This window comes from Amphibalanus amphitrite, unplaced genomic scaffold, assembly GCF_019059575.1.
Source record: "Amphibalanus amphitrite isolate SeventyFive unplaced genomic scaffold, NRLGWU_Aamphi_draft 000397F_arrow, whole genome shotgun sequence".
Taxonomy (NCBI): domain Eukaryota; kingdom Metazoa; phylum Arthropoda; class Thecostraca; order Balanomorpha; family Balanidae; genus Amphibalanus; species Amphibalanus amphitrite.
In genome coordinates this window covers 207643-220180 of record NW_024881891.1, presented here as the reverse complement: position 1 = coordinate 220180, position 12538 = coordinate 207643, and the positions used below count along the sequence as shown (strand labels likewise).

At 50.1% G+C, this 12538-nt stretch overlaps 1 protein-coding gene across 23 annotated transcripts in view; it reads left to right on the top strand.

Moving 5' to 3' along the window:
* The window catches only part of LOC122390467 (dipeptidyl peptidase 3-like), a 36733-nt gene that overhangs the window by 17837 nt on the left and 6358 nt on the right, over positions 1 to 12538 (top strand). For 6 of the 23 annotated variants that reach the window (XM_043383437.1, XM_043383428.1, XM_043383425.1 and 3 more), the window contains exons 2-3: positions 11642 to 11822; positions 12249 to 12368. In XM_043383437.1, coding sequence (XP_043239372.1) covers positions 11673 to 11822; positions 12249 to 12368 — 270 coding nt within the window. In that variant the 5' untranslated portion in view covers positions 11642 to 11672. Of the gene's footprint in view, positions 1 to 9219; positions 9419 to 9568; positions 9612 to 10193; positions 10280 to 11248; positions 11405 to 11641; positions 11823 to 12248; positions 12369 to 12538 lie in introns of those variants that run through there. The other 17 variants (XM_043383422.1, XM_043383421.1, XM_043383424.1 and 14 more) reach the window with 17 other exon arrangements.

Genomic DNA, 12538 nt, shown 5'->3' with positions numbered 1-12538 from the left:
TCGCAGCCCTTCTACCTATTGGCAACATCCGTTGATCGCTGCCCTCCTATCATTTATTTACTCCGTTGGCATGTTTTTCAACTTAGTCGTTCTATTGCACATAGTTGATGTCTTGCCTGTGAAAACTGCCACAAATGAACGTGCATTCAGCACAATGAATGAAGTATCTATACCTACCAAAACTATCTACGCTCTACGATGCATAAAACACGTCTTTGGTCTTAACGGATTGATCCTACTTTACGTGCATCATGGCATCTATATGGATTACGATTAAGTATTGTCAACAGGTTCGGGCGCAACAGCAGGCATCTGAAGTTTCGGTGATTGAAACTGGTTATGTGGGTACACTGTATGCATCTGTGAGAAGGCTATGAAGGCTGGTCTGAGGTAATTTGGATGATGTTTACGCATCTCGCGCTCCGGTATCAATCCGATACGGTGATCTGGTGCGTAGATATGCCACCGCCAATAAACTTTTATACATCGACACCCATGAGCCAAGCTTTCTGTACAGTTTGTGTGGCAGCGGCCCGACCAAACCTTAGGTATTTTTACACCTTCAAATTTGGTAAAAGAGCGAGAGGAGCTTTGAACAGTGATCGTATAAAAGGCGTGCCTAAAAAGCGGAGGAAAAGGTTGTTTTCAAAAATTTCGCGCGCCTTCGGCGCAGCATTTCAAGAACACTTGACCTTTTGTGACCTGGAGTATAATGAATACACACGATGCAAAATCAATGCAGCACGACCTATACGAGGTTACGCAAAAAAAAAAAACTGGTGGCATGGTAAAAAACGCCTCCCAACCCCCCAACCCCCACTGAGCGATTTTTTATCTCGCGACCGTATGGCGCCCTCCTTGGGTGAGGTGGCGCCCTCCAAACCCTTGGCCCCCCCCCTTCGCGATTTTCTAAATACGCCGCTGACGCTAGCATGTTTTTTAAGCATTTTTTTTTCGCGGACCCCGGGCCCGCGAGTCACCCGGTGGCCCGGGGTCAGCTCAGGCAAGGATGTATCCAGGACCTTTCGATGGGAGGAGGAAGGCACGATGGGTCCAGTCTCACTGGCAGACGGGTCTCTTTAAAACGGTCTTTGCATGAGAAAATGTGGAAAATCGGCAAGCAAAAGTATCATTTATGCCCGAGGAGTGTGCCTAATGTACACTAATGCCTAATTTACATGGTATTTTACGAGCGAGCGAAGCGAGCGAGCTCCTCAGAGTCACCGGTGTGTGGCGCGCTCAGAGGTGCCAGTGAAAGGCCGTCAGATGCGCTGGTGTTGGGTCCTCACAGGCGCCGTTGCGGGGTCTTAGGGCTTAGAGACACTGGTGGTCGGTGGGGCCATCATTGGCATGTGTGTGGCCCTGCAAAATGGCCTGCAAGTGGAAAGTGGCCCGTCATAGGCTGGCAGGGACACTCGGAGGCTGGTAAGAGGCCCTCAGAGTCACTGGTACGTGGCCCTCAGAGGCGTCGGTGTGGGGACTCTCAGAGCCGCCGATGTAGGCCCTTAACCCGCGCGGGGCTGGGGGGGGGGGCCGGGGGGGTAAATTTTACCCCCCTCGCGAATTTTTGCGATATCTCGAAAACGGCGGCGCGCAGCGCCGCCAAACTTTCTGTACCTTTTCTTACATCAATTGGACACGTTCCCTGAAAATTTGAGCGAAATCCGTCGGAAAATTTTTGAGAAATTGACGTTTTAGTGACGTCATGTTCGCCATTTTCGCCTCAAAAACGGCAAAAGTTCAAACGCCGCTAACATCTTCATTTTTAAAGGAATCAAGACGTAACAAAAAAGGTTATACGTAATTTTACTTTGTCTATCAAATGGCTATCTCGGTTTTTGAAAATTTTGGATTTTGGCCTAAAATTTTTCAAAAAACTGACTTTTTTGGGAAAATCATTATAAAATCCAAAATTTTGAGTCTATCGAAAAAACCGGAATATAGGGGAGAGTGGGGTAAGATGCCCAGGGTGGGAAAGACGCCCCACCCCCTCTAGCGGCGAAACAAAGAATCGGACCTGGAAATTAATGTTCTTAGCGTAAAGCGGAAGCCTGCCTTGTTAAAGGGACCCTCCCACCTTCAAAAAAGTTTATGAATTGGCATGAAAGTGATGTCGCTCGGTTCAGGAAGAGCGAAAACGAATATCTACCAAATTTCACCGAAAAATATTCACCGGTTTTCAAGACATTAGACTTTTACTTTTGTTTACTTTTTTGGGATCTCCGCTGTTTCTAGCGACTTTATTTTAGAAGTGCGGCGTTTGCGGCAGATGTTGCGCGCAAATAGCATATACCACCGCGTGCTACAAAACGTTTTAGTCAAACATTTAAAAATCGTTAGATATCTGCGCTGACGTCACACATTCAGAGGGGTATTCCTAAGCATTAGCCCCTCTGAATCAAAATGCTGCAATTTTGAAATTCAATATTTCCGATTTAAGGCATTTCTCGATGTTGTGAGTGCCGAAACCGGTAATTGTGAGCCAGGGACCCCATTTTGGCTATCTCAACTCAAATCTAATGTTAAGGTGGGAGGGTCCCTTTAACTGCACAAAAAATTGCGAAGCTCAGTTGGGCAACGGCTGGCTGATGATTGTATGTTTTTTATTTGCTGCTTTCAAAAAATATTTTGGTGTCAGAACATTGTAAATATCAAAGAAGGTAAATAATTTTTGCGTCCCTTGCTATAGTCGTGATACATTAGCATGCATGTACTGTGTCCCAAACAGTTTGTTTCAGGGTGTAGTTTTATGGCTAACAAATTGTCCCGATTTAATGTTACTTCGGTACCTTGGGGTAAGATGCCCCCTGTCCTGATGGGGAAAGACGCCCCCCTAAATCCGTAGGCTGTCCTTCAAACAGCCCGTCAAATAATTTATTACGTACTTGTGATGTAGACAAAAGCCGACCTGGGACTATTGAGAGTCCAGTACGGTCGGGTGCTCCCCATGCCGGTCTCTCGGCCCACATAGCGACTTTTTGGGCGGCATGTGACTCTGAGAGTCCTCACGACGGCCTCTGTGGGCCCCATTATGGCTCCAGGGCCCCTCACGACATCCTTTGAGGGCTCCCACGTTGGCCCCACGGGCCGCGCTGGCATCGGAGGTCCCCACGATGGGCTCGAGGGCCCTCAAGCATCATGAAGACCTATAAGAGCCCCACAGTGGTCTCTGAACGCCACCACGGAGGCTTGTTTGGCCGCGCTGGACTGTGATGGCCCTAACGATGACCTCTGAAGCCCCTTACGACTACTTTTGAGGGCCCTTATGATGACGTTTGGTGTCTACTGCAGGCTCGAAGGGACTACTGATTCGTTCAGGCAATTCACGTGCCCATTTATGTCACTTATAGTGCAGGGGGCATCTTTCCCAACGTCAGGGGGCGTCTTTCCCACCCTGTGGGGTAAGATGCCCCCTTTCACTTCTTCAAGAAAATGCTTAATAGCAAAAAAAGTTATAATATTTCAGGCACGAAAGTGTGATATGTTTGGAGAAAAATGATGTCGGCTTCTGTTGAAACTCCAAGTTTTTGCTTTCCCATCGTCATTTTCGAATAATACATGACATAGCAAAACCCTGGGCATCTTTCCCCACTCTCCCCTATATCAGAGAAGTGGTCTATGTGCACCTACATACCAAATTTTAGAAGAATCGGTTCAAAAATGTGGGAGTTATTCAAAATTTTATGACGTCACGACACACATTTTTTTTGAAAAATGACTTTTTGGGAAGTTCTAGACCTCGTACGAAAACAAAAATAGCACCATTCGATTCGCCGTGAAAAACTGCATCAGATAGACACCTTTTTAGGCCTTAACAACCAACTTCAAAATTTGACCTCACTTGACCTGACCTTGACCTGACCTCGACCTGAAATTCATCCAGAGGTGGTCCATATTACTTATTGAGTGTGCCTATTGAATTCTATGAGTAAAATGACCCATAAAACATGTGTCGCACATGCCCTTTTCTATATTTTGTTTTTTGGTGACCTGACCTGACCTGACCTGACCTTGACCTTGACCTCTGAATGATATTGTATGCAACGAATATTGTCTTGGTAGCCTAAGAACACGTTTTAGGCGATCAGTCTCAGTCCATGACTCCATTCTTCGGCAACTACGGTACAAGGCCGATAGGTACTGTAGAAACTTGCAATTTGTACCCTTGACCTGACCTTGACCTTGACCTCAAACTTTGAATTAAGTACATGTTTTTAGTAGTTCGTGATGAGAGCTTTCGATTGGCGTTTGAATTTTCCAAATCGGACCATTAGTTCGGGAGATAACAGGGGGGGGGGGGGGTAAAATTTACCCCCCCCCCCAGCCCCGCGCGTTCGGCTGGAGACCCCAGCCCCGCGCGGGTTAAGATGCGCTGGTGGGGGTCCCTTGGAGGTGGGGCGAGGGGCCTCGCAGTTGCCGTTGTGGGTGCCTTTAGAAACACTGGTGTGGACCGTGTGTCTATCACAGACGGATGTGGAGCCATAGCAGCCAATCCCTCGTTGGCCGTTACTAGGGCCCTGAGCGGCCGGCGAGGTCTCTCAGAAACCGGCATTGGGCCTTTATGAAGATAATTGTGGCTACATATGAGCCAATAACGTGCCCCCACAAGCCCTGTGGTGTCCTTCCGAGTTGAAGTGCGGCCAGCGCGAACCCTCTGCTACCAACTGGCGCCGCAGGGCCCCTCGGTTTTGAAGGAACCCTAAACCCGAGAACGGGCACGTACCCCCTCGCTCCCTTGCTATGTCACTGAATCCAAGTGATTAGGGGCCCTTTAGATAATCAGGGGCGTTTCAGATGACCAGGGGTTTTCAATTGATCAGGGGCCCACCAGGTAACCATGGGCCCCTCTGGTAACCAGGCGTTAAGTAACGAGGAACCCCATCAATAACCAGGGCCCCTCAGTAAACGGGGGCCACTCAGGTAAGTGTAGGAGTCCCGCAGAAGGGCCGGCAAGGTTTCTCAGGTCCGTTTTTTGACAAGGCTCTTATTGACTCAGGTGCGAGCCCTTTGCCATCAGCAGGGGGCCCTTTCAAGCCTTTTGAGGGCCGTTTAACGTCTCTTGAGTTCCCATTGAGGCCTTCTAAGGGCCCTTTGAGCAGTCGAGGGGCCTTTGAGGCCTTTTGAGGGCCTCTTGACGTCAGCTGAGGACTGTTGGACGCCAGCTGAGGATCGTGTTTTTGGGCCTTCTGATGGCCATTAGACGCCAATGGATGACCCTCTGACACCACCTGGGGCCCTCTGACACCAGCTAAGGGGTTTTTTAAGTTTGACGCTAGCTCAGGGCCCTCTGGCATTAGCTGGGGGGCCCTCTGACGCTAGCTCAAGGCTCTTTGACGCTCTTTAAGGCCTTCTGAGGACCCTTGAGGTTTTCTAAGGGCCCCTTGAGGCTTTTTGAGGGCCGCTTGACGCCAGCTGAGGACCGTTTGAGACCTTCTGATGGCCATTTGGCGCCAGCTGGGGGCCATCTGGCACCAGCTGGGGGCCCTCTGTCACCAGCAAAGGACTCTTTAGAGCCTTCGGAGAGCCGTTCGACGCAAGGGCATGGCCCTCTGACGCCAGCTCAGGGGCCTTTGACACCCTTTAAGGCCTTCTGACGTCCGTTTGACGTTAGCTGAGGGCCCTTTGAGGCTATCTGAGGGCCCTTTAAGGCCATCTGAGAGTCCTTTGAGGTCATCTGAGGGCTCCTTAAGGCCATCTGAGGGCCCTTTGACACTATCTAAGAGCCCTTTGACACCAGATGAGGGTCCTATGACGCTAACTGAGGGCCCTTCGAGGCCATCTGAGGGCCTTTTGAGACCATCTGAGGGCCCTTTAAGGCCATTTGAGGGTCCTTTGTACACGGTCTTCGGTGGTCTAAGGATTAGTTAGAGGCCCATTTGAGGCGGCCTTCGGCCGCCTCAAATGGGCCCCTTCCTTCGAGTTGGGCCCCCCAACTCGAATGGGGGGGGCACGGGCCCGTGTGCCCCCCCCTTGTGTGCGCCTTTGCCTGGATGCGAGACACTCCATCATGAATGGTTGTAGTCCATAGGCGTAGGAACAGGGGGGGCCGGGGGGCCATGGCCCCCCCACTTTCGGAGGTGGGGGGGCCAGCAATGTTAACTGGCCCCCCCACTTTTTGCTGTCTGTACCTAACCTACCACCCGGTAACTTGACAACTATTCAGCTTGCCCTTTAATGAGGATTCCTTTTTGTTTCTACAGCGTTATTGGCCGCAATTTCCTTCACTCAATGAAGGAAACCATATCAGAGACAAGACTGTGAGTCCTGGTGACAACATTTTGTTGAATACGAGGCGCGGGACAGCGAGCACTAAAAAGGTATAGGCAATACTAAGACAATACTAGCACGGTGCAGGAGAATGCGTATACAAACGACCAACGCTTGACCGGATCTGCTTGGAGTCGGCATAGTTCGTCACAGGCGTAGTAGCTGGGGGCCAGGGTGACCGTGCCTCAGCCTCGGTTCAAACAGGCTGGGGGCCAGCAATGTCTGTTTCTGCCCCTCCCCCTTCCACTTTCAGTGCAGTGGCGGTCGCAGAGGGGGATCAGGGCCATGCCCTTCCCCCCTCCAAAGGCTAATCAGGGGGCCATCATATCATTTGGCCCCCCCAAACAACCAATGGGCCCCCATGGGCGTATGGGGCTCTGGCCCTTATTCGATTGTCACGGGACTCAAGAATCCCACGCTAGCTATTAACAGCTCCCAAACCAGTCTTTGAGGGTCCTACACTGATCTCGGAGGGCCCTTCAGTGGCGGTCAAGCGCCCACATTGACCGCTGAGAACCCACATTGACCTCATTTGAGGGCCCCTAAACCGGCCTCAAGGGCCCAGCCGGCGTCTGAGGGCCTCACACCGGCCTCTGGTGGCCTCATTTCTGTCTCTGGGGTCCCAAGACTAGCCTTTAGGTGCCTTTGAGGGCCCCGCACTGAATTCTGAAGACCCGATGCCGGCCTCTAAGGGTCCGCATCGGCCTCTGAGGGTCCACCTTGGCCTAAGGGTCCAACGCCGGCCCATGCCGGTCTTTTAGGGCCCCACACTGACCTCTAAGGGCCCATGCTGACCTGTAAGGACACGCATTAGTCTCTGAGGGCCTTGCACGGGATTCTGAAGACCTGATGCCGGCCTCTGAGGCCCATCTTGGTTTTTGAGGGTCTTCTGCTGGCCTCTGGGGTCCAACACCGGCCCATGCCGGCATTTTAGGGTCCCACACTGACCTCTGAGGGCCCATACTGGCCTGTAAGGACCCACATTAGCCTCTGATGGCCCAAGTCGGCATCTTAAGGTCTCATCCTGCCCTTTGCAGGCCCTGTACTGGTCTCTGAGGGCCTTAACCCTCGCAGGCCGGGGGGGGGGGGGGCGGGTGCTGCCCCTCCATAGGTTTTTTTGCGATAGCTCCGAACACGCCGGCGATAGAGAGCTGAAGCTTGGCATACCTGACCTTTGAATCAAACGGGATCTTTCGACACCAACCGCATTTTCGGGTCAGATCAGGTCACTGACCCATGTGGTCATAAGTGAACCTCTGCACGGTCTTCAGATGTCGCAACTTCGCAACGCCCTCACTGCCAGAGGAGATTTCACAGGGAAATGAACCTTGGAGGACCTAGTATCCAATAGGAGTCTCTCAACTTGTATAATGTATATCTCGGATTTTTCCTAAAGTTCATATGAGGTCAGGTCATTTTCGTGACCTCACCATTAGGTATAAGTCAATGGGGATAAACTGAAAACTTTTTCTGGCGCCGGGAACGATCGATCTCCAACTATCTCAAGCACACCGAATCGTGATTTCATGCACTCCTTGCAAGGTTCGATGCGTCACTTTTGCAATGTTGACCTTGCGCGACGTCATTTATGAAGTTATAAGGGTCTTATTAGTTTTTCGTCAATAACTAGGTACCGATCAAATTGAGCTAGCGAGTCGGGAAAGCCACCTATGGACTCAAGAAGACCTGCCGAATCGAATGATATGCGACATGACCTCCTTCGACCAATTTCGTGACCTGGGGACGCCGACCTGACCGTGACCCGAGGTGAACACCCTAAGTTTACCTCACCCAAACAAAAAGCATATCATTCGACGCGCCTGAGAGAGGCGAACACGATGCTGGCAAAATCGCGGCTCTGCGGCCATTTTTTTGCGAAGTTATTCACCAAAAACGGAACCGTGCCTTGAGGCACTTGACCTGACCTCAGAGGTCACCGGTTTTTGTTTGTTTTGTTGGGTTAGGCCCTTTCGGTCCAATGAGACCATTTCAGAGCCGGAAGGATGATAGGATATAGGGGGAGACATTGGTCTGGGCACTGGGCAGGCACCCTAGTGAGTCGCCGGGGCTGAGCCCGTCCAGAGGACAGGCCACCCAGCCCCAAGGCACTCACTGCACTCGGCTACGGGGTGCGCTCCCTCGGGAGCAGCGGTGCCGCTCCAAGGGAGCAGCCCGCATGAGATAAAGTTGCCTGTCCAGCCCGGAGGGGGGTGGCGGTGTGGAGGAGAAGGATTTCAGTATCCTGAGGATAGAAGCACGGAACGGTGTCAGAGGTCACCGGTTGACCTAGGACCATAAAATCGGGTATCGATCTCTGCGTCTCGTAACGGCGCACACGCTCGTTTTACCGCGACGCGCTAGCTCCACCTGGGGCGAAACAGCGAGGGGGGTCGTACCCGCCCCCCGCCCCCTCGGCCAGCGCGTATGTAGAAAACCTATAGGACCGGGCCGTGGAGGGTTAAACTGGCCTCTGAAGGCCCAGACCGTCTAAAAGTCCCACACCGGCCTCTGATAAGTGATAGTCAATCAGCCCAGTTGCAGTGGTCGCTGATATAAAACCTCTTAAAAACGTTATAGGCCTGGCTGAGCCTAGCTGGGCCGTTCATGCTGATTTTTATAGGTATATTGAAAAGACTCGCTTTGCACGTTTCACGCTTGCTCGTAATGAAAAAGTTGCTGGATGCCTCTGGAATTTGCATGGGTGCCAACGGCTGCGGAGGACAGGGGAACGCGTCCATCAGTTTGAGTTTATGGACGGGAGACTCCCTGAAATTTAAACCAATTTTTTTTTCTTTTTTTTTGTCTCGATTTTTTTTTTACCTCTGAGCATGTTTGCGAAAACAAAGTGGCCGAAATCCGAGGAGAAATCGGATTTTGGGGGTAGGTTAGGTTTTGGACCTCTGGGACCCTGGCCCCCCCACTTTTGAAAACGTTCCTACGCCTATGTTGTAGTCAGCCAAGATTCCTTTACGTAGTCAGCAGTTCTCATGCAGCTCTGCATTCTGAGAAGGGGGAATACTTCGAAATACTTCAAAAGTCGAGTGCTACCAAATTAATGAGTTCTTTGCTGCCACATTGCAATGTTGTCGGGCAAATTGTTGCGCGGTATAAGCCGGCTAGGAGCCAGCTGTAGACCGCATTTTCTGAAAAAGTAAGTGTATTTGTTACTTTTAGCATTCAATAGTAATATATTGGTGCCTTTCCTGTCGATTTTGCATGGACGTGGTCCTTATTTCGTATTTTTTAAGGAGGACTCTCATAAGTTGACTGCGTCATGAACGCCGCAACGTCCACTCACTGGTTATTTCAAGGTTATTTATTGAAATTTCCCCGCGTAATTTAAGGTATATTATGGTATAAGTGTTCACCGCTTAAAGATAGCCTCATTTTAAAACTAGTCATCCATTTACTGGCTGGAATATTATTATTGTAGCAGAGTGATAATAAATTGAAACCGTCTCGCATTATCTCTGTGATACTCGATCCTTATTCCTTAGTAATTATTCCAGTATAGGACAAGATATCTTTGAAGTTTTCAATGGATGAAACAGTGATATCTAAGACCTTTGCCTGTCAAAACACACATTTTCTAAAATCTTTAGTCAGAACTCAGAATCTACTTCTCCATGCTAAGTGATGTGGAAACCATCATAAAAATACTGAAATGGGCAATTATCTTCAATTTATCACAATTATACCAACATAATTGTCTTCTTGAAGAGAATTCTAGAAGTATTTCAAACAACAAAATAACGCAACAGACACCTCACCAGTGCGGCAACGAAGTGCAGTGGCAGAATTGTAACATTACAAAACACAAGAATTCAATAAAATAGAAATAAATAAATAAATATATATATATAGAAAATAAAATATGGCCTAATAAAAACTAAAACAACCTAACCTTACCTGACCTAACCTGACCTACCTACTGAGTTTTGCCTAGGTACCCAGGCAGGGATAAGGAAGCAGTTGCTCACTTGCATGAATAGATTGCAAGTTGCAAGCAATGGTAAGCCAAATATTAGATAGATGATCAACCTAGTTAACAATCACTTAGTCAAAGGATTAAGTCAGCTAATTTTATTTTTCACTAGATTGGCAGAATATTGAGCACTTGATTTAATAGCTCAGTGTTTATTTTGGACTGAGTTATTAAATGACCTATACATAAAATTTTGGAGCAGTTAGAATTAAAATTGTTTTGTAAATCCTTAACCAGAATTAATCACAATTATTGCTGTAATTAATCTCCAACAATAGGATCATTGTCTTCAGTGCACTTTATGATGAGGATTTCCACTGCAGTCCTTAAGTTCAGCCCCAGACTGCTGGGCATGGCAGCAGAGGTAGGTAACAGACTGCACCAGTCTGCAGCCAGGGGACATATCAGAACCAGCCAGCACCAGCCACTCTGACAATAAACACGAACCTATATAAAACAGTGGCAAGAAATGACACCAGTACCACCCATATTATGACTCATCTGCTTCAAAACAAAAATTATAGAAAGGAGTGAGCACTGGTCAGGACTATCCTGATCGGACTAACTGCTCTGGCTGCCACTTTTAGTTGTAATAATGGGCAGTTCTTGCAGCATTACATCAGGCTGATTTGATGATTTGCTGTCAGTACTTGGTCTGCCAAAATGCGTCTGTATGCTCAGAAGTCCTGAGTGACGCGCTCCAAGCGTCATTCAATGGCAAGGCAAGAGAACATCTTAATAGGCTATCACTAACAACCTGCTGAATTGAGTAGTTCAACACATTTTTTACACGTTTCTTTCTGTTTAATCACAGAGAATAAAGTGAATATTCACTTGGTAAATTCCGCTCGGGAGTTCGGCTTTCCCTGCGCCAAGTACCTACTCGGCACGAATCAAAGCCAACCTGGCCCCCATTTTGACGGTCAGCCATTGGCGAATGGGTCTGTGCCGCCCGATTGGTTAATGTCCTGTCACGTGTCTCAGGTCAATGCCCAGTCACGTGTCCAATTGCCGGCAGCGCTGGCCGGCGGCCGTTGCCGGTCACGCGCAGTGTGGGGCGCGGTGCAGGTGGATAGCTGCCCGTGCTCGTAGATCTGTGGTCGGGAGACGGCCGATTTTTCCATTGTGTGGCGGTAGTGAGGATAAGTGTTGGTGTGTGAACTGGCGACAGGATAGTCGGGATATATGAGGGGCGGTTAAGATTCACTTTTTCTAGCCCTCACGATGCTTATGCATTGTCTTAAAAGTCGCGGTGAGACGGCGACCGGTTATGTGCTAATCGCTCGATCCGTGAAGCTGCGGCCACTGCAGTGTGCTACGGCCGACGCGGCCCTCTTGTGACTGATAACTGCGAGTGGTGATGGTGACGCGACTCCCCCGGCCCGGCAGGCTCGCGCGCGGCTGCTGTTCCGGAGAGGATATGTCGTCCAAATACATCCTGCCCAACAACCAGCCGTTCTCGCGGCTCGACTGTGATGTGGCCTTCGGCGGACTGACGTCCAAGCAGAAGTTATACGCGCATCACATCGCGCAGGCCTCCTGGAAGGGCAGCCTGATCGTGCTGCTTCAGGTGAGCGCAGGGCCGGCCTCGACTGAGAAATGACTGACTGCGTTGGCTCCTGCCTTATTGGTCCGACATTCCCCTGGTTGCCAATAGGCTCGTGGTCCGTTCCCGACGTCCACCAGGATCTCGTTTGCGCTTTGCCCTGCCACCTCTCACCCCCCCTTCCCCACCTGACACCGGTCGGCGATGTGTTATGGACACCCCCTGCCCTCCCCCCTTCCCCCACGGCTCCCTTGCCGTGTGGTTTTTCAATCGTCCGAGTCTCCCTAGTCTTCGCTGTCTCCCGGATTTGTCTCCCCTCCACACCTCCCGGTTACAATGACTCCCGGACGGTGTCGTGTTTCAGAACCTCGCCCGACTCCCCGCTATCTGTCTCTCGGCTCTGCCCCTCCCCTCCCCCCCACTGACTCCCAGAAACGTGTCGTGTTTCAGACGTCTCCGGAGTCTCCACTGGCGTTTGTCCTGCTCCACCGAGTGTTCCGTCAACAGACCTGTGATGAACTGAAGGCGGTGGCGCTGGAAAAGTGCGGCTTCACCGAGGATGACTGGAAGGTCGGTCAATGATTAATTCACGACCAGTCGGTAAAACGTTGGTATCTGCTCTGTTGGTGGTGACGCCGAAAAAAAACTTCGATAAGTTAAAGTTCTGGGGCTGAATACGGGATGGGCTGTGAAAACACGCGATGTTTGCATAAGTTGCAACGTTATACTCCAGCCCTCGA